The sequence below is a fragment of the Erpetoichthys calabaricus genome, chromosome 11 (genome assembly GCF_900747795.2).
Source record: "Erpetoichthys calabaricus chromosome 11, fErpCal1.3, whole genome shotgun sequence".
In the NCBI taxonomy this organism is placed as follows: Eukaryota; Metazoa; Chordata; class Cladistia; order Polypteriformes; family Polypteridae; genus Erpetoichthys; species Erpetoichthys calabaricus.
In genome coordinates, this window is record NC_041404.2 from 44,334,692 (window position 1) to 44,362,230 (window position 27,539).

The following is a 27,539-nucleotide window of genomic DNA, read 5'->3' on the forward strand; positions in this document are numbered from 1 at the left end:
CACCGTGTTTGCTTTGGATAATGAGCTGTTCCACTCCTTCTCCATACTTTTTCTTGCCATCATTCTGGTAGAGGTTGATCTTGGTTTCATCTGTCCAAAGAATGTTTTTCCAGAACTGTGCTGGCTTTTTTAGATGTTCTTTAGCAAAGTCCAATCTAGCCTTTCTATTCTTGAGGCTTATAGTGGCTTGCACCTTGCAGTGCACCCTCTGTAATTTACTTTCATTGCAGTCTTCCTCTTTATGGTAGACGTGGATATCGATACGCCTACCCCCTGGAGAGTGTTGTTCACTTGGATGGCTGTTGTGAAAGGGTATTCTTTTCACCATGGAAATGATTCTGCGATCATCACCACTGTTGTCTTCCGTGGACGTCCAGGTCTGTTTGCGTTGCTGAGTTCACCAGTGCTTGCTTTCTTTCTCAGGATGTACCAAACTGTAGATTTTGCCACTCGTAATATTGTAGCAATTTCTTGCGATGGGTTTTCTTCTGTTTTTCGTAGCTTAAGGATGGCTTCTTTCTCCTGCATGGAGAGCTCCTTTGACCGCATGTTGTCTGTTCACAGCAAAATCTTCCACATGCAACGACCACACCTCAAATCAACTCCAGGCCTTTAATCTGCTTAATTGATAAGGGCATAACGAGGGACTTGACCACACCTGCCCATGAAATAGCCTTTGAGTCAAATTGTCCATTACTTTTGAGCCCCTGAAATGAAGGGATTTGTGTTCAAAAAATGCTTTAGTTGCCTCACATTTTTATGCAATCATTTTGTTCACCCCACTGAATTAAAGCTGAAAGTCTGCACTTCAACTGCATCGGAGTTGTTTCATTTAAAATACATTGTGGTAATGTACAGAACCAAAAATTAGAAAAAAGTTGTTTCTGTCCAAATATTTATGGACATAACTGTATGTTGGTAATGTTTTGCATCTGGTTTGGGATGTTATAAAATACACATTGCTAACATTCTCTTTGTAACGGCCTTGTTAAGTGGCTACTGCACTGTTAATCTGAGGCTGGCTCCATCAGCACAGTTGTGCCCTCGGCCTTGACGTGTTATAACAGTGGCCCCGTGTCAGTCTATAGTTGTTGCATAATGAAGGTTATTCCATGTGACAGTTGTGCCAATACACTGAAGATTTCATACAAAGGTGTGCAATGCTGCCCCTGAGAGAGTAAGTGCGGAGAATGGATCTAACCAGATAGAGGAAGATAGAGATAGGAGATTTGGATCTACCAGGATAGAGGAAGCAGTGGAAGGTCCAGATGCACATCCTCACAAGAAGATAAGTCCATTCCATATATTTATGGTTCTTTATGTAAAGAAAAGCTTTAAACATTTGTATGTAAATACTCTTAACCAGTTTCCACTCTATTGTAAAAAGTCTTGAATGTAATTCAAGGCACATTAAGGTTAGACTACACTGTGTGTCGGTGAGACTGTACCTGGAATACTGTATGTAGTTCTGGTCACCACGCTACAGAAGTGACATAGCAGCGTTGAAGATGTGCAGCGCAGAGCAACCAGGTGCATTCCAGGACTTAAGTTCATGTCCTACTGTGACTGAACTCTTTAGTCTCAAGCAGGGGAGGAGTATGTGGGGACCTAATCCAGGTCTTGAAAATTCTCGGAGGGATCGATCCAGCCATATTCCTTCAACTCACACTGCATATCCCGCATTCAGGGACATCAGTGGAAATTAAGGGGAAATGCGTTTAAGACGGAAGCCAGGAAGCACTTCTTTATTCCGAGGTGGGTCAAGTCATGGAGTTGAGCAAAGAGTTGAGGGGATCTGGAAGAAAGCAGGATCTTGATCACTTTTATGACAGGTTCTGGATGAGATATTGGGAGAGCCTAAACAAATGAGCCTGGTGGACTGATCTCGTCTGTAATTTTACTAATGTTCTTTGTGGTTGTTCTTATGGAGGTAAGAGTGTCCTAAAGTTACTAAAGTCCTCCACTTATCATATTAAGATATTAGGGTTAAGCAGGATCTCGTTTTTCTCAAGAGAGTCACTGGAACTCTGGTTATTTGACGTAAATTAAATCGATAAAAGATAACTTACTTTTTACCGCTCAGGTGAATTAAACTTAACATTTACCAAATGAGCTTGAATTATGCATCGAGTGCCCTCAGGGAGATGGAACTGGAAGAAGCTTTTCCAATTTATAATTGGCGGCAGCCCTTAGACAACCTAATTCCCATTTAACGTAAATGACTTTTAAAACTTTCCGGGTGGATCTCAACTGCTCCTCCTTTGCACTTCTTGAGTTGGCCTTTAGGCTTTAGCAGCTTGTCATTTTGGCTCCTTGATTCTGTGTCATGAAAGCATTTCCTTTTTCAAGCTCTCGACTGTTAGGCCTTCTGTTTTGCAAAGTACAATAAGATATCGGTGGTTTGAATCTTCTGATGGGTCTCATTATGAGTGTTCAGAGGTCAAGAAGCTTGAGCACAGTCAAACTTGTCTCAGTGGTGGCAGTGCCCCTGTACCAATCTGGCCAATCGTCTTCAGAAAATGCGATGTTCTTATGAAGCTTCTGTGAGGCAGCGTATATTTCATTCTCTTCCCCAGTTGTCTTTAATTAGATTGAAATCTTTCGGACATCTTTTCTGACAATACCACTGTTCACTTTCTTATTAAGCTGGCCTCAGCTTTTAAAAAAAGCAATGATGCCCATTAGGAGGTGTTGTGCTGCTGCCTGCAGTGGCCATGAAGTTGTTGTAAGGGCCATGGTGGCAGGAGAGACTTCATCCTCCATACTGGCAAGGAAGCTATAATGGAATGATTGGGTAAATGGGCATACTGGGAGCAGTTCATTCTCCCACACGACAGGTGGCAGTATTCCTCAGGCCTGAACAGATTAGGAGACCCGTGGGATGGCATGAGAGTTTGAGTCCGGAAACACAGTCCTTATTGGGGTCCAGAGGGTGGACTGCCCTGGTTACCCATGTGACCTGGAAGTGCTCTGAATGACCTGGGCATGACACCAGAAGCAATTCCCAGGTCAGAGTCACATGATGGAGTCAGAGTCGGGACCAGCGGGCAACACTCTATAGGAGGTAGAAGAAGAGAATTTATATTTGTGTGTTGTGGTCGGTGTTTGTAAAAGGAAGGTGTTGGAAGCAAATTACAACCTTTTATTTGAACTAAGTATTAATGTGTCTGTGGTATGGGGCTCGTTGTCACCCATTTGTGGTTACATTGCCTTTAAATAATATGTCATTCATACCTCACGTGAACTGCTCCACGGTTCGTTTCGTACTGTGCCAAGGCCACCACGTCCAAAGCTTTTTTGATACAGTTGTTTTGGTTTGCTTAATTATGATTCATGTGTTCACCAATACCATCTACATGAAGTGGAATAAGGGGTTCAAAAAAAAAAAAATCCAAACAAATTTGCCATGGAAACACCCCAAAGCAATGTTTTGTTCTTCCTTGTTTTCTACATTAACATTTCATTTGGATTTGAGAAATGCATAGGGTGGTCCAGATCTAATTATGCAATTTTCATTACGCATATAACTTATTAAGTTTATTACATAGAGAATTCACAGCACCCTGCCCGTGCATATAGAGATATCACTTATAATTATTTTTTGTTGCCGATAGATGGCAGCACCTGCTTGCATTCCAAAATGGCGTGAGACGGTTGTCAGTCGAACAGTTGCATAATTAGATCTGGACCACCCGTACAGGTGTTCATAGTGAAGGTGCCATATACAAAAACACCTCAGAGGCAAAAGGATGCCAATTGTCTGTCAAAGCTCATTCATAATGGCCAGGCTGGGAGCCAAACCCAAGACTCTAAAGTTGTGATGGAATCGCCATAAACCAATGTGTCACCACAAGCAGAACCCAGTCAAGGTTGTAGTGTCATAATAAATAAAGTCTTTCTCAGGCTACATCCACACTACTTAGGGTTGCCAGATTAGAAAATTAGAAATATGGGACACTCTTAAAATCTCTCTCTATATCTACTATATATATATATATATATATATATATATACTATATATATATATATATATATATATATATATATATACACAGTATAGAGTGGTCCAGATATAACTATGCAACATTTAATGCAATGCAATGCAATAATTGCATAATTACATCTGGACCACCCTTTACATTTATACATGCCCCCCTACACACCCCAAACCAATATATTATATAAAAGTAGAGACATAAGTTAAAAACATAAAGCACAGATTTTAATGGGTTAAGGCATAGTATGGAATTTGTTAAAAGCAGTGCTAATGTTATGATATGCCATCCTGTTAGAATGACAAATGCAATGCATTCATAAAAGCAGTGTTAATGTTTGTGATGCATCATCTGTTGGATATGGCAAATACAATGCATGTGTTTCTGTTATATGCCATTAGGTATGGGATTTGTAAAAGCAGTGCTAATGTTTATGATATGCCATCTGTTAGAATGACAAATACAAGGCATTCATGAAAGCAGTGTTAATGTTTGTGATGCGTCATCTGTTGGATATGACAAATACAATGCATGTGTTTCTGTTATATGCCATTTGGTATGGGATTTATAAAAGCAGTGTTAATGTGTATGACAGCGTTTCTCAACCTTTAAGTATTTGTGACCTGAGTTTTCATAACAGTTTTAATCGCACCCCCCCCCCCCACCCATTGTTTTTTTGAAAGGAGCCCACTAATACCAATTTGTTCTTTTTTAATTAATGATCTATCATAGATGCATATTTTATTATACCTACTTAACTTTTAATCAACATTTATCTAACTCTATATTTATTTTTCTAGTATCAGAATGTAGTTTAAGTTAATTTGTTTTGGTTTCAATAGATGTATTTTTTATATTTTCGATTCTTGTTTTCTTTTATTCACATCTTTGCGCCCCCCCTTTTTTGTTACTTTGCGCCACCCTAGGCAGGCCTGCCCCACAGTTTGAGAACCACTGGGTTATGAGGAAAACAAAAGTAAAGTAATTTGAAAATTATTTACTAAAAGTGCAATTACATACACCACAGTTTGCTTCAAAACAGCTTCTACCGTGTTTGATAAATGTCCATTCAACTGGAATATTCAACATGACATTTACACTTACGTTTTAGCATCTTGGGATGGATGGATGGATGGATTATTGTTTTTAAGTTAGAAAAAAAGTGGGCCATGGCAAGTAGTAACAACACACTTTGTCGACGCTGGATTTTGTAATGCTGATACAGAACTGCACAGCAACGCGGCTGGAGAGCGAAACGGTAAGAGTGTGGCCATCCTCAGCCAACCAGAGCAACTGAACAAGCTGTAAACAGACAGCAAACACGAGTTTCCTTGTTACATTTGGGTTAATTTCATTAAGAGAATCTGAGAAAAGAATTACTTATATATTAATAATTACTTATTAATTACTTATAAAGTTACAACTAAGTACCATAAGAAGGTAGTAAAAATATATTTTTATTTCAAAATTTGAAAATGAACTCTTGGGTGTCCCTAAAAGGTCAGTACGGGACAGGGGACAAAATGATCAAATACGAGACATGATATAAGGGACGTCTGGCAACCCTAACACTACTACAATTTTTTTTTATAAATGCAGACATTAGTCCTCATTTTCACCATTCCTTTATACACTAACATCTAGTTTTTAACCTCTGAATACAGGGACCTATGAAAATTTTGTTTGTATCCATTGTGGATGGGTGAAAATGAAAAGTTTTGACATCACACTGTGATTTGGTTCTTGCTTATCACATGACCCTTCCCTGACTGGATTGGTTTATGCTTATCACATGGCCCTTCCCTGACTGGATTGGTTCATGCTTATCACATGGCCCTTCCCTGGTAGGAGTGGTTCATGCTTATCACATTGACCTCTCCCTGACTGGATTGGTTCATGCTTATCACATGACCCGGTCCCCTGACAGGATTGGTTCATGCTTATCACATGACCCGTCCTGACAGGATGCTACTCATTACATTTCTCAGCCTGTTTGCTCCACCTTATACTCAAGTGTTACTCTCAATAATAATTCCCACCTCATTGTCAAATCAAACAAAACAATCTGTTCTTTTTTGTTTTCATGTTTGCCATTGTTCTTCTCTGTGTGTAAATGAAAGCTGCAAAGAATGTCTGGCTTGCTTTCACCGATGTGCACAAGTAGAGCGTAAGCAAACCTGTACAGTATGTCATATGCATTTTCAGTCATTTTAGCATGGCTAGAGATACTTTCTTCAATGATGGGAAAGTGCTAGTGTGGACAGAGATTATTTTTAATTAATTATGCCATTTTTTTCAATGAAAATGTAGTAGTGTGTGGCCATAACCACAGGATAGAGAATCAGTCCTTCTTGTATTACATAAAAGATGTCTTGATTAAAAGCTAAGCGGCCTCATAACCATTCCATGGAATTTCACTCCTTAGCTCCATACATGCCAGTTTCACAGTGGTGTGTATTTCCTTATAGTTTGATAATCAAAGACATGCCTGCTTTAACGCTGTTAACCATATATTACAGTGAAGGTTTCTATCCTTCATAAATTTCTGCATTTTAGAATTGAACAGGGCACAAAAGCCCACGACAACAGAATAACAAAGCCATTGCACCAAAAAATACGGATCTTGATTTCAGGATCCAGTTTGCACTTGTCTTGCTGTGTTGGTTTTACTCTGCGGCATTGCACAACATTAGGGACAGAGCATGCTGCACCCTCCATGTGTGGTGTCTAGGATTCTGACCAGCTGCATTTACCTTATGGATGGTTATCTATGTATCATAAAATGCCAAGGTCTGTGTCGTGATTACTCATGAACTTGATTTTTGCCACGCGATTGAAAGCTTACAGCCTGATAGATTCTGGAATTTTAAAGCCATTTCATGTAGCAAGCAAACTGACCTGGTCTTAATGAGTTTTTTATGACAACTGATAGGCAAACAAAGTGACCATGTTGAAAGAAAAAGAAAACGTGACATCTGCTGATTGTTAAGCAAACTGAATAGGCCAAAGCCTTGATGAGGAACACCATAGCTGGAGGATGAAGAAGAAGAAGAAGAGCAGTGCCTTCTTCTGAGAATCCAACGTGTGGAATAAAAAGGATAGAAAACAAATAAAGACAAACAGAAATGTCGTCTTGACCAGGGGTCTGCATGAATCCACATTAGAGAGAATGATGAAAGTCCAAGTGTGGGATCACAGAAGGCTCTAGAACGACTCAAATACAGGCGAAAATGGCATGTGGCTGGGGGTCCACATGTAACATACTGGAGCTAGACTGATGAGTGTCAAGTGTGGAGTGTGATGGTACAGCAATGCGTAGACTCGACAAAGAATGGAGACCAATAGCCTGCAACTGGGTGGTCCGCGTGTAACATCTGGGGCCAGACTAAAGAGCGTCAAGTACAAGTATGGCAAAAATGGTTAAATTCTAGGGCTAGAACCTTGATCATGGTCTTGATCAAAAGCAACTTGGCAAACTTGCTTGCACTTGTTGGTTTCTTATGGTGAAGTGATAGGCAAACAAGGAGGCTGATGCTATCTTTATTAGTAATGGATACAGAATGCTAGAACAACAAAGATGGACAGATGTGTGCAGCCAGTGTAACTGTAAGTGTAACTACCAGCTGATGAGCATCAAGTGTGCGATACAGAATGCTAAGACGGAGAAATATATGTGCCAGGGGTTCATGTGTAGCTACTGGGGCGAAAATAAACAGTGTCAAGTGTGGGATACAGAATGCTACAACAACAACAACAACAACTTTATTTATATAGTACATTTCATACAAAAAGTAGCTCAAGTGCTTTACATAATGAAGAAAAGAAAAATAAAAGACAAAATAAGAAATGAAAATAAGACAACATTAATTAACATAGAAAAGAGTAAGGTCCAATGGCCAGGGGGGACAGAAAAAAACAAAAAAACTCCAGACGGCTGGAAAAAAATAAAAAATCTGCAGGGGTTCCAGGCCACGAGACCACCCAGTCCCCTCTGGGCATTCTACCTAACATAAATGAAATAGTCCTCTTTGTATTTAGGGTTCTCACGGAGTCACTTGATACTGATGGTCATGCAGACTTCTGGCTTTTAATCCATCACTGTTGGAACATCACAGTGCTTTGAATAGATGGTGGTGGCACAAGCCACCACCAAAAGGACACCGGAAAAGGAAACAGAAGAGAGAGTAGGGGTTAGTACAGATTTTAAAGCCACCAGGAATAGTTATTATAATGAATTGGATATACAGAGTATCAGGATTTAAATTACAGTAAAGTTATGAGAAGGCCATGTTACAGTAATGTGTTTTCAGCAGTTTTTGAAGTGCTCCACTGTATTAGCCTGGCGAATTCCCTACTGGCAGGCTATTCCAGATTATTAGGTGCATAACAGCAGAAGGCCACCTCACCACTTCTCTATTAAGTTTCTGCTCTTGAATATTCTAAGGAGACACTCAGTTGAGGATCTGAGGTCTACGATTTGAAATATAAGATGTTCAGACATTCTGATATATAAGATGGAGCGAGATTATTTAAGGCTTTATAAACCATAAGCAGAATTTTAAAGTCAATTCTGAATGACACAGGTAACAGTGTTAGTGACATCAAAACTGGAGAAATGTGCTCAGATTTTCTTTTCCTGGTTAGGGATTCTAGCAGCTGCATTCTGCACTAGTTGCAAACCGATTTGTCTTTTTTGGGTCAGTCCTGAGAGGAGTGCGTTACAGTAATCTAGTCGACTGAAAACAAAAGTGTGAACTAATTTCTCAGCATCTTTCAATGATATAAGAGATCTGACTTTTGCTATGTTTCTTAAGTGAAAAAATGCTGTCCTAGTGATCTGATTAATATGCAATTTAAATTCAGATTTCAGTCAACGGTTACCCCTAAGCTTTTTACCTCCGTCTTGACTTTTAATCCTAATGCATCCAGTTTATTTCTTAATAGCCTCTTTGTATCCATTTTTGCCAACTCACTAAGATTTCAGTTCTCTCTTTATTTAGCTTGAGAAAGTTACTATTCATCCATTCAGAAATACAAGTCAGACATCTGTGTTAGTGAATCAAGAGAATCGGGTCATCAGGTGCTATTGATAATTACAGCTGTGTGTCATCAACATAGCTGTGGTAGCCCACGTTGTGCCCTGAGATAATCTGGCCTAACTGAAGCATGTAGATTGAGAAGAGCAGCAAGACCCAGGATAGAGCCTTGTGGAGCACCATATAGGATATCAAATGCCTAGAATGATGCAGATGAAGAAATGCATGTGGTCTTTATATTTTAGGTACATGTAGACATCTCAACAGAAAGAGTTTGGAAACTTTATTGGAAGTCAGCACAAGAGCAGACTCTGGATACCTTGGCCACTTTGTCTTTCTTGAGGACCATACCAAAGTTGAGGCTAATTGTTCTCCTGCTTTAGATGTGACACTCTTCACCCTGCTTCAAACAAGCAGTCTGCTGCTCTGCTATGTTCACATGGACCATCTCTGTTGGCTGCAACTTTGGACGGCAGAACACTGCTAAAGCATTCCATATCCATGGAGACAAAGGCTGCACTGAATAGAAATAACCCCTGGAGAAGCATGTGCTTTAGTAAGAACAGTGGGGCAATGGCGCTTGAATAAATAAGCCATTTTGAATGTCACCATGATGGAACAGGTATTTAGTGTTGAATCAGTCAAGCAAGCTGTTTTATATAGTACTTTGTATGGTGATTATTACTACAAAGCACATTACTGAGACATCATTATTTCAGTTACTCAGCACAGTTAGGCTTGTCTACTTGCAATGTCTCAGCAGCCTGCACTCAAGGAATTAGCATTTTTTTTATAACACCTTTCTTTACCAGTGAACATTAGAACAAAAGAAATTACAGAGCAATTTAATATACAACATCACTCTTACATTCTTGTCAGCTAGCAATATTCATAAAGACAGTACTGAAAGACACTGAGCTACATTGCAGAGTAAATAGTAGTGGTTCCTCAGACTTTTCAGTTTTGGCACCCAGTTTTAAACCATTTTGGCTCAGTGATGACCCTTTTATTAGCAACCAGCGTGTGTACTCATCTAAGACAGGTTGAAATCTAAGTAATGAAAATACACATGCAGTTCATATCTTCTTGTTATAGGCCATTTGGATGGAATTCTTAAAAGTTTGTGATGCACTATATGTTGGAATATGTCAAATACAATGCATGTGCCTCTGTTATATGCCATTAGGTATGGTATTTGTAAAAGCAGTGCTAATGTTTATGATATGCCATCTGTTAGAATGACAAATACAATGTATTCATAAAAGCAGTGTTAATGTTTGTGACTGTGTCTGTCATCTGTTGGATATGGCAAATACAATGCATGGTGTTTTCTGTTATATGCCATTTGGTATGGGATTTGTAAAAGCAGTGTTAATGTTTATGACAGCGTTTCTCAACCTTTAAGTATTTGCGATCCCGGAGTTTCATAACAGTTTTAATCGCGCCCCCTAACATTTTTTTGAAAGGAGTCCACTAATACCAATTTGTTCTTTTTTAATAAATGATATATCATAGATACATATTTTATTATACCTACTTAACTTTTATTGACATTTATCTAACTCTATATTTATTTTTCTAGTATCAGAGTGTAGTTTAAGTTAATTTGTTTTGGTTTCAACTAGATGTATCTTTTCATATTTTCGATTCTTGTTTTCTTTTTTTCACATCTTCACGCCCCCCTTTTTGTTACTATGCGTCCCTCTAGGGGGGCCCGCCCCACAGTTTGAGAACCAACTGGTTTATGATATGCCATATGTTAGAATGACAAATGCAATGCACTTCATAAAAGCAGTGTTAATGTTTGTGACTGCTACATCTGATAGATATGACAAATACAATGCATGTGCCTCTGTTATATGCCATTAGGTATGGGATTTGTAAAAGAAGTGTTAATGTTTATGATATGCAATCTGTTAGAATGACAAATACAACTGCATCATAAAAGCAGTGTTAATGTTTGTGATGCGTCATCTGTTGGATATGACAAATACAATGCATGTGTTTCTGTTATATGCCATTTGGTATGGGATTTGTAAAAGCAATGTTAATATTTGTGCTACGCCATCTATTACAATGACAAATGGAATGCATTTTTACTTACTAGAAATGTTTGTGATACGCCATCTTTTGGAATGACTGAGACATAGCAACAAGACGGACATGGACGCACAGGCGCTTATCTTTTTTTTTACAGAGGATAATTTTGATGTAAACAAGCAAACATTTTCCCCTAGAATGTCGCGCATTAACACATGACAGTAAATACACATTCAATATTCAAATGTAGTGTACATAATAGATGAAATATGCATGGCACTCATTCAAAAATATCTCCAGGCATGGGTGTTTGATACTGAATGAAATTTACTGTCTATTTGTGTTTTTATTTGGTAACCTGGGCTTGTATGATTTTCACAAGTTTGTTGATATCAGGGGTAAATGACAAGAGAGAGCAGAGAGGATTATGTTTTAGTTTGTTGGCGGATCACTTAACTGGAATTTTGGTGCACTTATCAATTATATGAGGTAAGATGAGCTGCTCTGCAATGTGACAATGTGATGTGGAATGAGATGATCCTCGAGTTCCTGCTGGCTTGAGGTACAAACTCTCTAGAAATGTTTTATTGTGAAACCTTGAAAGTAGAAACCTGCAGACAATGCACAACAGCCATTGATCCCCACGCTTCATTGTAAAAAGTAAATGTATACTGTATATTCTGTTTGGTTTAGATTATTGGGATGAATCTTGTAAGGCTGATATGGAATTGGAAGAAATTCAGAGAAGGTGATGCTACAGGGCATTTGAAGAACTTGTCAGTGTATGTTGGCTTTTCTTCATGAAGCATGCAGCAGAGTGTATAACAGGTTGTCATCTACTCATAATCGGACTTTAAGCAGTCGCTTCAATTCCTGAGTATGCAGGAGCAAAATGTCCCTTCGACTCAAACTGGAATCTGCAAGCAGCAGACATTAAAGCAATGAATGATTTAATTTTTTTGTTTTTTTAATTTAAGGCAGACACAAATCTAGGGAGTCCAGAACCCAAATGTTGAGAAACACTGGTATATAATACCTTTAATAATAATAATAATTCTCTAATAATTCTATATAGCACTTTTCTCACTACTCAAAGTGCTTTAAGCAGTGAGTGGAGTGTCACTTTAACCACCACTAATGTGTAACATCCACCAGATTGATGTGACAGCAGCCATTTTTGCGTCAGTACACTCAACACACATTAGCTGATAGGTGGAGAAGTGGTGAGAGAGCCAGGGGATGATTAGGAAGCCAAAATGGTCAGACTGTGGTGGCAATTTAGCCAGGACATCAGGATACATCCTGCTCTTTTATGACCACAGAGAGTCAGGACCTCAGTTTTACATCTCATCCGAAGGACAGCTCCATTTTCACAGCACAGTGTCCCCGTCGCTGCATTTAGGCAATTGGGATCCACATTCAGACCACAGGACACCCGTGTTGGCCTCACCAGCAACAACCAAGCTTTTTCTTCATGGTCTCCCATCCAAGTACTAGCTGGGCCCAACTTGCTTAGCTTCAGGTGGCTGACCTCTTCTGAAGTGCACGTGGTATGAGCAGCAACACATGAATGTGAAGCTCATATTACAACAGTCACTCATTAAAAGTAACATTTGGATAACAAGGCCTGTGGTCACACAGCAAATAAATTGTGCTGAATTCTCTATACAGTGATACCTTGGGATCCAAACTTAACCCATTCCAGAACCCCGTTCGAGTTCCAAATTGTTTGAGTTCCAAGACAATTTTTCCTCTTTAAAGTAATAGAAACTGGATTAATCTGTTCCTGGGTTCCACGAACTCAAATGATTTTAACAGTAAATACACTGGATTTTAAGGTAAAATCTTCTTCTTTTGGCTGCTCCTGTTATAGGTTGCCACAGTGGATCATCTTTCTTCCATATCTTCCTGTCCTAGTCATCTCGTTCTGTTATACCACATCCATAAACCTTCTCTTAGGCCTTCCTCTTTTCCTCTTCCCCTGGCAGTTCTATCCTTAGTATCCTTCTCCCAATAAACCCAGCATCTCTCCTCTGCACATGTCCAAACCAACACAATCTCTCTGACTTTGGCTCCCAACCGTCCCAACTTGAGCTGACCCTCTAATATCTTCATTTCTAATCCTGTCACTCCTCAACACACCCAATGCAAATCTTAGCATCTTTAACTCTGCCACCCTCCAGCTCTGTCTCCTGCTTTCTGGTCAGTGCCACCATCTCCAACCCCATATAACATAGCTGGTCTCACTACCGTCCTGTAGACCTTCCCTTTCACTCTTGCTGATATCCGTCTGTCACAAATCACTCCTGACACTCTTCTCCACCCACTCCACCCTGCCCGCACTCTCTTTTTCACTTCTCTTCCACAATCCCCGTTACTCTGTGCTGTTGATCCCAAGTATTTAAACTTAAGTATCCACCTTCGCCAGCTCTACTCCCTTCATCCTCACCATTCCACTGACCTCCCCTCTCATTCACACACATGTATTCTGTCTTGGTGGTCCTACTGACCTTCATTCCCTCTCCTCTCTAGAGCATATCTCCACTTCACTAGGGTCTCCTCAGCCTGCTCCCTACTCTCGCTACACAATGTCATCAGCAAACATCACAGTGCACAGGACTCCTGTCTAATTTTAAAGAAAAATATTAACAAATAATAAAAATATTTGAATAAAAATGTAAATTAATAAAATTAAAAATTGTAGCTCTAACAGCTTTCCTCTTACTCTTATTTTCCCTCACTACACTTTTTAGGACCCATGGCGGATATACAGTTAGGTCCATGAATATTTGGACAGAGATAACTTTTTTCTAATTTTGGTTCTGTACATTACCACAATAAATTTTAAATGAAACAACTCCGATGCAGTTGAAGTGAAGACTTTCAGCTTTAATTCAGTGGGGTGAACAAAATGATTGCATAAAAATGTGAGGCAACTAAATCATTTTTTTTAACACAATCCCATCATTTCAGGGGCTCAAAAGTAATTGGACAAATTAAATAACTGGAAATCAAATGTTCATTTCTAATACTTGGTTGAAAACCCTTTGCTGGCAATGACAGCCTGAAGTTTTGAACTCCTGGACATCACCAGATGCTGGGCTTCCTTCTTTTTAATGCTCTGCCAGGCCTTTACTGCAGCAGCTTTCAGTTGCTGTTTGTTTGTGGGCCTCTCTGTCTGAAGTTTAGTCTTCAACAAGTGAAATGCCTGCTCAATTGGGTTAAGATCAGGTGACTGACTTGGCCATTCAAGAATTTTCACTTCTTTGCTTTAATAAACTCCTGGGTTGCTTTGGCTGTATGTTTTGGGTCATTGTCCATCTGTATCATGAATCAATTTGACTGTATTTAGCTGGATTTGAGCAGACAGTATGTCTCTGAACACCTCAGAAGTCATTCGGCTGCTTCTGTCCTGTGTCACATCATCAATAAACACTAGTGTCCCAGTGCCACTGGCAGCCATGCACGCCCAAGCCATCACACTGCCTCCCTCCACCGTGTTTTACAGATGATGTGCTATGCTTTGGATAATGAGCTGTTCCACGCCTTCTCCATACATTTGTTCTTGCCATCATTCTGGTAGAGGTTGATCTTGGTTTCATCTGTCCAAAGAATGTTTTTCCAGAACTGTGCTGGCTTTTTTAGATGTTCTTTAGCGAAGTCCAATCTAGCCTTTCTATTCTTGAGGCTTATGAGTGGCTTGCACCTTGCAGTGCACCCTCTGTATTTACTTTCATGCAGTCTTCTCTTTATGGTAGACTTGGATATCGATATGCCCTACCCCCCTGGAGAGTGTTGTTCACTTGGTTGGCTGTTGTGAAGGGGTTTCTCTTCACCATGGAAATGATTCTGCAATCATCCACCACTGTTGTCTTCCGTGGACATCCAGGTCTTTTTGCGTTGCCTCAGTTCACCAGTGCTTGCTTTCTTTCTCAGGATGTACCAAACTGTAGATTTTGCCACTCGTAATATTGTAGCAATTTCTCAGATGGGTTTTTTCTGTTTTCATAGCTTAAGGATGGCTTCTTTCACCTGCATGGAGAGCTCCTTTGACCGCATGTTGTCTGTTCACAGCAAAATCTTCCACATGCAAGCACCACACCTCAAATCAACTGCAGGCCTTTTATCTGCTTAATTGATAATGACATAACGACGGAGTTGCCCACACCTGCCCATGAAATAGCCTTTGAGTTAATTTGTCCAATTACTTTTGAGCCCCTGAAATGAAGGGATTGTGTTACAAAAATGCTTTAGTTGCCTCACATTTTTATGTAATCGTTTTGTTCACCCCACTGAATTAAAGCTGAAAGTCTGCACTTCAACTGCATCTGAGTTGTTTCATTTAAAATTCATTGTGGTATTGTACAGAACCAAATTAGAAAAAAGTTGTCTCTGTCCAAATATTTATGGACCTAATTGTACTAAGTTGTTATTATATAAAAAAATAACACAAAACAGGCACAAAAGCATAAAATTAGCAGCAAAAATCACACGAGATGCATTCACTACAGCTTCCGACAACAAATTGAACGACAAAGCGTATGGGTGGCCCGAGCGCTGGGGAAACATACGCATAAACACACACGGACAACGTGCTGGGCGTTCGGATTCCAAAGCAGTGTTCAGATTTGGAGCAAAATTTGCTCAAATTTTTCGTTTGGATTCCAAGTTGTTTGAGTTCTGAAGTCTTTGGATTCCGGGGGCAATACTGTAATGCCTTTTGTTGTTGTAACTCAAGTTTACTGTTGCCACATTTTGTTTTAGTTTACTGAGGCAGATCTATAAGAGGAGAAAGTTACACAAATTGACTTGTGGCAAAGGTGGCATCCTATGACAGTGCCATGTTAAAGTCACTGAGCTTTTCAGCATGACCCCATTACTGGCAATGGAGACTGCATGGCTATGCGCTGATTTTATGCACCTGTTAACAGTGGCCACTTTTTGGCCACATAGTGTTGCTCAGGTCCCTTAAATTCTCAAATTTGACCCCAGCCCCTACTAATCTTTGTTTCTGTCATACCTTCTACAGTTAAATTTTCTGTTTGCAATCTCTTTTATATCACAATCAGATCATTACACTTTTAAGCTTTATTAAAAATCATGGTACTGTTCTCACTTTCTGACTCCTTATTACGTAGACCTGAATGCAGTGTCCCAAATTCCCACTATACCCCTGATTGTTTGAACTTACCATCCTGTCACAAAGATACAGCTGCAATATGTATTATATGGCCACCATCAGGGTGGACTGCTACTTGTGGCTAAATACGGCTCCTTTCTTTAATATCTATAAATCCAGGGGACAAGCACAAAGCACTAAAATAAATTAGAGAGAAGGTTTACCCAATTATTCATCCATTATAGATTAACATTCTCTAAATTATTACAGTGTTCAAGGTTTGTTCCTGACTTCACAAGGTGAAGCGGTCAGATCATCTGCTGTTTTGCTTGTTGCTTGTCATTGTTTTAAGAGCTGGGAGCAAGTTAAAGTGTCTCTCGCTGTACTTCAAATTGTCTTCCGAAAAGATCACATCTCATCTCCCTAGTCTCCCTCCCAAAGATTTTTTTTATAATAGAGAAATATAAAAGGGGGGGGGGGCACGGTGGCGCAGTGGGTAGCGCTGCTGCCTCTCAGTTGGGTGATCTGGGGACCATGTTCTCCCCGTGTCTGTGTGGGTTTCCTCCCACAGTCCAAAGACATGCAGGTTAGGTGGATTGGCGATTCTAAATTGGCCCTAGTGTGTGCTTGGTGTGTGGGTGTGTTTGTGTGTGTCCTACGGTGGGTTGGCACCCTGCCCGGGATTGGTTCCTGCCTTTTGCCCTGTGTTGGCTGGGATTGGCTCCAGCAGACCCCCCGTGACCCTGTGTTCGGATTCAGCAGGTTGGAAAATGGATGGATGGATGGATGAAATATAAAAGCCAAATAGTACTGACTCACTCATCACAAAATCTCCCGAACCATGAGGACTTGGGACTTGAAATTTGGAATGTAGGTTACCCTTGGCCCATAGGTGCTCACTAAGAAAAATTTTGTGGTCCAAGTGTGAAATTTCTTATAGTTTTTTAGACCCATTTGTATGTCTGTCCGATTTTCATGAGAGAGCTACTTAATGATTTTAGATTCGTTTTTTTTCTATAATTTGCTTGAACATTCTGTTGATTTTGCGACTTCTCTCAACATGCTAAGTATCATAGTTCACTTGCGGTACCGATTTATTTGTGCGAATCTGAGAGAGGTGCTGCGGGGCGAGGGGAGGGGGCTGCAGCCCTCCTCACTCAGGCGCTAGCCACGGAGCATACCTTACCTCCACTTAGCTAGCAAACCTGAGAACTACTAAACGGATTTAGATCTGTTTTTTTTCTATAGTTTTCTTGAACATTCTGATTGATTTTGCGACTTCTCTCATCACACTATCATAGTTCACTGGCAGAAGCAATTTATTCACGCTAATCCGAGACAAAGGCTGTGGGCCGAGGTGAGTGGGAAGCATGATGTCAGAAGTGGGGAGCCAGGCAGGGGCCCTCTTCACTATCCTTTTTCACTAATAGGTGGGTGGAGCCGCAGGGCACGGCTAAAATATATATAAAAATCCAACATCTGTATGTCTGTCTGTGTGACGACGTGGGTCCCTTAGACGGCGGAGACACAACAGCCACGAGCTCCTTTTGGCCGAATTCCGTCTTGGCTTCCTCACGGACATCACTTCCAGACCGTCCGAGGTCGGCTCTCCTCCCTTCATCCTTCGCGCTCACGCAGCCGCTCCTCAGATCCCTCGCGAGGACACCTGCCTTGCTCACCCCACTCCAACAGAACATTCAGTGGGGCGAACTAGCCCCTAGAGCGCCACTGCCAAATGCTCCTACGTGGGGTCCGAGCTCGTGCTGTTCCTTCCTTATAGGTGGCCAGATCCTCCTGCTAGGACTGCTCTTTTCCCGTCATTCAACCTCCTTTTTCTTCCTCCTCTCCTCAATCCATCCTGGTTTCTCAACCCATCCATATCCCCCTTTTCCTGGTGCTGACCTGTATATATATATATATATATATATATATACATCTACCCACACCTCCGTAGGTGCAGCGCCTTAATCACCCACCGCAGGAAGCCAATGAAGCAATTGAGAACAATTGCACCCACACGTGCAGGTGTGACTCGCTCCAACTACCTCATTAACTCTCCGCGGTCATGCAATCACGCATGACATGGCTATATGGATTTAAAACTTGGCCCCTTTTTTTTGAAGTCGCAGACCCGCTATACCACAGTCTGTCTGTCCGCTTTACTTGAGAGAACTACTTAATGGATTTAGATCGGGTTTTTTTCTATAATTTGCTTGAACATTCTGTTGATTTTGCGACTTCTCGCATTGCACTAAGAATCATGGTTCCCTTGCAGGAGTGATTCATTCACGCTAGTCCAAGACAGAGGCTGTGGGCCGAGGGGAGGAAGAAGCGTGACACCAGGAGAAGGGAGCCGGGCAGGACCCTCCTCAATGTCCTGTTTCACTAATATGCTGGGGATGGCTACTAAGTAATATAAGAAAGCAAATCACACCAAGCAATTGTTTTAAAAGTCCATCTTCAAGGTGGGGAACAAGCAGCTCAAGGGACAGCATCTACACTGAACATAGGAACATAAGAACAAAGAAGAAATTTGACAAACGAGGAGACCATTCAGTCTATCAACCCCATTTTTTAGCTAATAGTTAAGCTGTCCTGATAATCTCATCCAGATTTTTCTTAAATATGTTAAAGGTTTCTGCTTCAACTCCTTTTTTTCTGTATATTCTTGCAGAATTCCACAACTCTTTGCGTGAGGAAGTACTTTCTGACTTCAGTTTTTAAACGCACTTCGCCTTAATTTCCACTGATGTCCTCAAGTATGTGATTCACTATCTACACTGTGATAGATGGCTGGGAACTTTGCCCGGCCGGGACGCCTTTTTGAGGAGATGACCGGGGGAGTGGACATATCACCAGCAGTACCTCCCCCGGGACACGAGAGGGCAGCCCCCGGTCACATCGGGGCCACGCGACTGGAGCCTAGAAGCTCCACCCTGTGCTGGCCCTTGGCCACCACCAGGGGGTGTCTGGACAGTTCTAGAGCCATGGTTTACAGCACTTCCGCCACACCCGGAGGTGATACCAGTAGAGGAGCTGGATTCTCTTGCAGCACTTCCTCCACACCTGGAAGGGTTGCCGAAACGTAATCAGGGAGCACCTGGAGAACTTCCGGGTGCGGTATAAAAGAGGCCGCCTCACTCCAGCAAGGAAGCCAGTGTCGGGTGGAGGAGGATGAGGTTGCAAGTGAGGAGTGGAGGTGGCAGAAGAAAGGACGGAATATTGTGTTGATTAGAGCACTGTGTTGTGTGCGGGACATTTGTAGAAATAAAACATGTGTTATTTTGGACATTTTGAGTCCGTGTCTGTCTGTGTCCGATATGATCTTCTACAACACTCAGGTAGTCACGTTTTATGTTTTGTCACACCTTGTAATGTGAGCACACCTGATGCAAGAGTTGCACAGTCTGAATACTTGGCATTAAACTGAATTCGTTCACTGTTGGTATCAGCCTTCATCAAGTCTGAGTATTGTCACCATTCCTGTTTGTGTTTTTTCATGGAGAGGATATTGAAACACAACCAAAGACATGAGGGTGTCCAGTTGGGGACACTAGTAGTAGCATCAATTATTTTATGCAGAAGATGTTGTCCTCTTTGCTTCATCTGACTGTGCCCATTAGCACACACTCAAGCAATTGCCGATAAACATGAAATGGCTGGGATGAGGATCAGCTCCTCCAAATCTGAAGTCATGTTTGTCTTTCAGAAAAGAGTGGACTGCTCTCTCCAGGTGAGGGAGAAAAAATTGCCCCTAGTGGAGGAGTTCAAGTATCTCAGGAGCTTGTTCATGGGTGATGGGATGACACGAGATCCCCTGTTTTGCAGGAGCTGTACCAGTCAAAAGGCCTAAAGTGTGAACTGAATCTAAAGATAAAACTCTTGGTTTACCAGTTGATCTACATCTCTTTGCTGACCATATGAGGAGACTGGCTAGGCTGATACTTCTAAATTAGGAGAGAAGTTCAGCAATTGGGGGAACCTTTGAGTAGAGTCATCACTCCTTTGGATTGAGAGAAGCCAGCTGAGGTGGTTTGGGCATGTTGATACGAGGGGGTGTTTGGGGTTCATGCTAGAGCTGCTCCAGACACATCCCACTAGGATGAGACCATGGGGTACACCAAGGACAACACTGGAGGGATAACATCTCTTTGAATGCTTGGGAACACTCTGCATGAAGAGCTGGAATCTGTAGCTGGGGACAGGGAAGACTTGGCTGACCTGATTGGCCTGCTGTCACAGTGACGTTTACCAAGAAAAGCAGCATCAGAAAGTAAGAAATGAGATGAGCACAAAATGAAATAAAAGAGCAGAGGTGTAGGGTCAAGACGTATGGGTTTTGAAGGTAAGCAAAATGAGAAGTAGGCATAGCAGTGACGAGCTGATGGGTTTTTTAAGTCATCACATTTTGTTGAGTCTGACATCAGATGAGAGCCTGATCTCCTAGTGTTTGCTCAAACAGGCCTCTTGATACACCTGCACAGATACGCAAACTGGGGAATCCATCCAAGAAAGTAACTACTTGAATACTTGCACTCAAGTACAAACACTTAACAATTTTTCAGTTACTTTGAACAAAAACTACAGCTCCATAAATTCATGGGAAGGTGGCTGCAGACACTAACCGTTTGTTTTGTCTCCTCAGGGGGGCATTTTCTGTGGTGAGACGCTGTGTCAAGGTGCTGTCTGGACAGGAATACGCTGCTAAAATCATCAACACCAAGAAGCTCTCTGCCAGAGGTAGGTTTGCAGTATTTTTCTCAAGTGCTCTGCGTGGATTGCTGCATGGTGTCTATACAGTGAGAGAGAGTGTTGTGGAAAGTCATTCACAGAGACCAAATGAGAATGTGGAACAATTCTTTATTTGGACAGAGATTTGCACAAATGTCTCGTTCCATGGAGTGAGCAATTAAACAATTTGTCTTCTTTTAAAATTTTCTATTACCAGTACATCATGTCATTTTACTCTTAATATGCAGAACTCTATCATTTTAACCAATCAACTACAGCCACCAGTGATTTTGTGAACATGTCGGTTCTTCCATTACTCTAAACACTGCTTCGTTATTAGGTGTGTTTTGTGGATTTTCCATTGAACCTATCACTGCTTCATATGAGGCGCAATTGGGCTTTCCAATTAGTTTATCCTTGCTTTTTAAATGGGTGTTCTTTACTCATTTACTTCATTTTAACCTTAGTAACAAATTTGGTGGCTCCTCTTAGATGAGGCAAAAGCCTCACGTGCCTAGGCTTCAAATAACATTTACCGTATATACTCGTGGATAAGTTCTCCTGTGGATAAGTCGGACTTGATTTTACTGTAATTTCTGGTATTTTATAATGTTGGTCGTATAAGTCGAATGCGGAAAACTCACACTATCAGTCCTAGATATTATGATATGCTAACACCCACCTGAGAGAGTAACCACGCAGCACACTGCCTTTTTTTTTCTATGTGATCACACGGTAATACCCAAATTATTCCGAAGCGGTGTTTGCACTGATTTGTGTTTTTTGTATCTCACACCCTCATACATCTTTATCGTAAGAGCATCTCTTATCTACGATGGAGCGCTTGATCAGAAGAAAATATGAAGCTGGTTTTAAAATAAACGTCGTTGAAGTAGCAAAAGAAATTGGTAACTGCGCTGCTGCAACAAAATTCGATGCATCTGGGAAACTGGTGCGAGATTGGAGGAGGCAAGAAGATGTAAAAAAATTTTAAGTGTCTCATTTTTGAACGGGCATATAAGTCGGGGTCTGATTTTATGATCGATTTTTTGGGTTTCAAGACCCGACTTATATGTGAGTATGTATGGTAGTTAACTCTTGAGTTACATTAATTTCTTATCCTTATGTTATAACTTCATATAAGTACATGCTTGTATTAAATTGTAAAAATTCCATATTACCTGAAAATATTAATTAAAAATTCTATATGTTTTTCCCCCCTCTGGGACTTCCTAAAGTCCCACAAAGAGCACCATTATTTAATGTGGGAAACTAATATGCAGTTGATTTATTGATTTATTTAATCACAACTATGTGCCCCTACAGCACATCACCCTCAAAATTCTGGATCTCCTCCGGTTTGTTTACCATCCCAATTGCTCCATTATTGATACCATAGCCACTGCACTCCATCTGAGTCTGGCACACCCAGAGTGTTGAGACACATACTTGATGATGTTATTCTTGGCCTTCAGCTCTGCATTCAGTACAGTTATCCCTTGTGAACATGCTTGCTCTATTGGGTCTAGAAACCCCCCTTCATAACTATTAATAGACAGACCCCAGTCAGTCCGAGTTGATAACAGTTCATCAAATACCATCCTTCTGAGCACTGGTGTACCTCAAGGCTGCATCTTGAGTCCTCTGCTCTTCATCCTGATGACCCATGTCTTCTGTGAAAAGTGCTACATGAACAACATCATTAGGTTCATGGACAACACAACAGTGATAGACCTCATCAGTGTTGATGATGAGATTTCTTACAGAGAGGAGGTCAAACAAGCTGTGATCTGATGTAAGAACAAATACCTGACCCCAAGCTTCGATATAACAAAGGGGATTAACGTCGACTTCAGGAAGAACCATGCCACCTACCTTTCTCTCTCTATAACTGGCTCCACTGTGGAGTCAATCAGGACCACAAAGCTCCTGGAAGTGGACATAACAAATGATCTCTGATGGGCCTGATACAACTTCTCCTTAGTCAAGTGGGCACCTAAGTGATCACATTTCATGGGGTGCATGAGAAGAGCTTGTCTCTTCCCACTCATGCTCACCACTTTCTGCAGATGCAGCATAGAAAGTGTGTGGATCACCTGCATCTTTGTCTGGTATGGGGAGCTATAATGTCTCTGACAGAATTTCTCTTCAGAAAGTGGTGAGAGCAGCTCGGAGAATTCCTGAAGCATCTCTCCCTTCCATTAGCAAACATCCATCAACATTATTAGAGACTACACTCACTCCAACAATGGTCTGGTTGCTCCTCTGCCCTCTGGGAAGTGGTACTAAGATATATGGTGTAGAAGTGCCACATTTTATGAAAAGCCTTTTGAATCTTAAACAATGATCAGTCTTTTAATACAGTGCAATCTGTGAATCATCTGTGCAATATCTCTGATGTTTAATCCTGTTATTCTAGTTGTTATCCTTCTTATTTTTGTTGCCTATCCTTGCATATAATTGGGCCAGGTGACACTATTTTGTTCTGTTGTGCGTTTTGAATGACATATGAAGTTAACCTTGAACCTTTTCATTTTGCCAGAAGGGTGTTTGGATCTGCATTATGATGACCTTTCTATCCAGTGGGTGAATAAAGGTTCAAGGTGGGGGGGGGCTGCCCTCATTGGATGGTCGTGCCGACACATTAAATATTGTGGTTCAATTACATAGGTAGCATTGGAGTCACTTATGATGTGAATATACTCAGCCACTTTCACCAGATGGCCAGGGAGGTGATTTCAGCTCCAGAGAAACAAAGATGTCAGTGTTGTATACGAAATCGACACATGCGAGTGATGAATAATGAGCACAGTGACAAGCTGGAGACAGAAAGCAAAGCAGTTTGTGTTTGCATAGCAGGAATGTTAAGATAATCTCTTCGCTTTCATTCCAATTAGCTTGCAGGTAGCGGAGCACAGCACCGAGCAAATTGCAGCCTATTAACTAGATAATTGCTCTAATTGCTGTTTGCTGACGCTCAGCTACGTTAAACACGCAGAAAGCGACTTCTTCATTTTGATTTTCCTCCACCCTCTTCGGACGCAGGTAGTCACTTATTGTGCTTTGTGTGTTCCCTTATCCAATGTTACATAACGTGCTCAGATTGACTTAATCCATTTCGGGGGGCTGTGTCCCATGTGGATGGCTCTGACTGTATAGGCAGGAAGCAACCCATACACATCCACAGAGGGTCGGGTTAGAATGCCAGCCTGAAGATGACGTTAAAGAAAAACCAGATTACATGGAGGAAAGCTACTCCCAGGTATTGTGACGGTCCAAACCGCCCCCTCACTCACTGGTTGCTTCCCGGGAGCCTCTTGAACTCGGAATCGTCAATAGCTGTTAGCTGAGATGAGCCGGGCAAATGAGGACAAACAGTCAGCAAAGGGTTGGGGCAAAAATGCCTTTCTCTCTACTATAAAAAAGGACATCGTGGGACGAGACTTTCTCGGAGGTAATTTCAACTCTCGCGAGAGATAATTTCAGGTCCTGCGAGATGAGACGTTTTGACAAGAGATTTTGACAAGTCCCACCCTCCTCTCAAACATTTACAACCACGTCCACGGTCCACTCACTTCTCATTCGTGTGAATGCTATTGTCAGACAGAGATCCTGTGCTCTCAGCTCCAAGCGGGGTTAGAAATAAAAGACAAAGAGTAGAAGACAAAGTAGAACGTTGTAAAGAGGCGATACACACGCAGAGCAGGTTAGAGATTATGAAAGTACTAAAATTTGAAAGTCTCAAAAAATTGATAGTAAAGATCGCATTAGCGCTAACAAATGGAAATTATTACTCTGTGAAATAACGGAACAGCGAAAAGAGATCGAATTTATGGACAGAGGTGATATGACAGAAGTATGTAGATATTGTTTGGCTTTAAACTTTAAGTCGCAGACTTGTAGATCGTCTTATTCGTGTTGCCATCGGGGAAAAGTAGTGTTTCTTCCCAATTTTAGAGGCCCATCCGTGAGAATTTAAAGATTTGTAGTTTGGTGAAAGTGAAATCCACATACGTGAGCGACAGAGACGCGAAGTGGCGGGTGTGTAGTGCAGGCCGAGGGGTTGGGGAGCAAAGCGAACAGGGGGCAAAGCCCCCTAGTATTACAAAAAAAAAACACAGAGTTTAAAAGTTTAACCTCCATACTTTCAATTCTCCTTTACTGATCTCATCATTATTGTTCTGATCTGTTCCACCTTGTAACGTGCAGGCACCTTCTATAACTGTCCTCCATCTACTCCGAAGTGTGAGTGAGGCACCTGAGTGACCTGTCGATGTTTGCACATGAATGCTCGATCAGCCAAGCGTCTCAATCAACCCCAGAAGCGGCGCATGCACGTGCACACGTGTATCCGCACCCGTTCAGAGCCTAAACGCTCCGGGACTCAATTATTTATTTAAAATCATGCTACGCCACAGATCTCTTATCACAGGCATGGGATTTGAACCCAGGATGCTGGATGTCTGAGGTAAGCAGCACTGGCCTCTGCTCTGCCTGCATTCCCCTATACCTTTAGTCAAGAATTCAGTAGAATTGTCACGCATTCCCGCATTATGGTGACTCAGTAGTAGTGAAGTGGCCTCATAGTTCCAAAGATGTTTTCCATACCGTATGTTTGAACATTTACTTTTTTGTTTATTGATTTATTTACAGTGCCAATGAAATTTATTCAAACATTTTCACTTTTTGCTATTATTTTTAACTTTTTTTGACACTGATCAACAGGAAAAGCATAGCCATCTGGTCAATAGCTAAGTTTCCATCCAGTTTTTTGTGATGTTTTGTTATCAACAAACAGAATATACGTAAAAAAAATGTGCGAAATTTGCTGTCTCCAGCCTGTTTCCATCAAACTGGCTTTTTATCGATAAAATGGTGTGCGTGATGACGTCATCCCCCCCAAAACGAACTGTCGCATAAGTTTTGTTGTATCGCGAAAAAAATCTGCCCTTGAGCCGTTTCCATACATAATTTTGTGTATGTCGCAAATTATCTACCTTTTGTTTTCCACGTTACACCCCCTCCACTAAACAAAGAAACAAAGAAATGGACAGAGACAGTTTTTTGAAATTTGCCAGCTTACTGTTATTTCAGTTTCACAAATAATTGGAATTGTACATAATATCCGAAGACGACAGCAGAATGAAGCAGTTGCTTGTCTGATAGCCCTAGAGCTCGAAGAAAGTACCCCAGTGCGACGAAACCCACGGGTATGGGAGAGACGACGGAATAAGACCTTCTGGGAGGAGGTGGTGGAGAGACACTTCACAGAAAATCTCTGGCTGCAACATTTTAGAATGACACGGCCGACGTTTGACATGTTGTGTGGATTCATCAGTCCTGATGTTGCGCCCATCACTGGTTGCCACCGACCACCGGTTCCAACCCAAAAGCGGATTGCCATCGCCCTTTACAAGCTGGCAGCCTGCGCCGAGTATAGAGTAGTTGGAGAAACTTTCGGGGTTAGTAAAACTACCGTCCATCGATGTGTATATGCTGTATAAAGAAAAATTAATGCGGCGTTATATCAGACTTCCGACTGTAGCGGAGGCCAATGAAATTGCATACCGCAATTCCTTGGTGCATCTTGTGCCACAGATTTACGGTGCACTGGATGGCACGCATGTGCCTATTCTTCCCCCGACGGAAGGCTACCGCGATTACATTAATCGCAAAGGGTGCCATCTATTGTTCTCCAGGCCCTTGTTGATGACAGGTGCATGATACGAGACATTTGCGTTGGCACTCCTGGAAGTGCCCATGATGCAGCTGTGTTTGCAGCTTCGGATCTGTACAGGTGAGCCTACCTTTCAACATCCCTTCTCAGTGCGATAACAACTGAATTAGTACTGTAACCTGCTTCCCTTAAGGTTTTTAATTAAAACTGAAATTTGAATTAATACAAAATAACGACGTTTAATCAAAAAAAAACTCTCTTCATCAGACCATGCGAACCGCTCCGCCATTCTCGTTTTGATTGCACATGATGAAAATGTGACACATTTATTTGCGTTAAAGCCCTTTTTTCCGACAAAAAGTGTTTCCAATGTAGTTTTTGCGACATCTGAAGTATCGATATGGAATTTATGCGCTAAAGTTAAATGGAAAAATATTATGTCGACATGTACAACATTTTATCGATAATTAGCATTTCCATCAGCAATATCGGTAAAAAAATTTGAAGCGCTAAATATTTTTTTCGCAAAAACTCCTTGGATGGAAACCTGGCTAGTGATAAAGTATTATAATAACATTAAGTCATGGTAAACAGATTACAAGTTAAGGCACTAAAGGGGAAGAAGGGGCTACAATGAAGTTGGCTGTTAATTGTATCCTTTAGTAGCTGTGCTAACCGTCTGAGACAAGTTGAAATCAAAGTAATCATCGTAGACCTCAGTGTTAAGATCTATTGAAATGTATCTCATAATGCATGTGGAAATAAAATGCATTACTGCAAATGTGTGTGATGCAACATCTGTTGGAACGGCAAGTCCAATGCATATGTCTCTGTTATATGCCATTTGATATGAGATTCATAAAAAGAGTGCTAATGTTGGTGATAGGCCATTTGTTTGAATGATTAGCCTGCTGAAATCATAAAATCCTCCCAGTTTCTAC

General features: G+C 41.2%; 1 protein-coding gene across 2 annotated transcripts in view; it reads left to right on the forward strand.

Annotated features, from left to right (window-relative positions):
* camk2a (calcium/calmodulin-dependent protein kinase II alpha) overlaps positions 1-27,539 on the forward strand; it is a 432,468-nt gene that overhangs the window by 11,277 nt on the left and 393,652 nt on the right. For both annotated transcript variants that reach the window (XM_028813039.2, XM_028813038.2), the window contains exon 2: positions 20,836-20,930. In XM_028813039.2, coding sequence (XP_028668872.1) covers positions 20,836-20,930 — 95 coding nt within the window. The remainder of the gene's footprint in view (positions 1-20,835; positions 20,931-27,539) is intronic.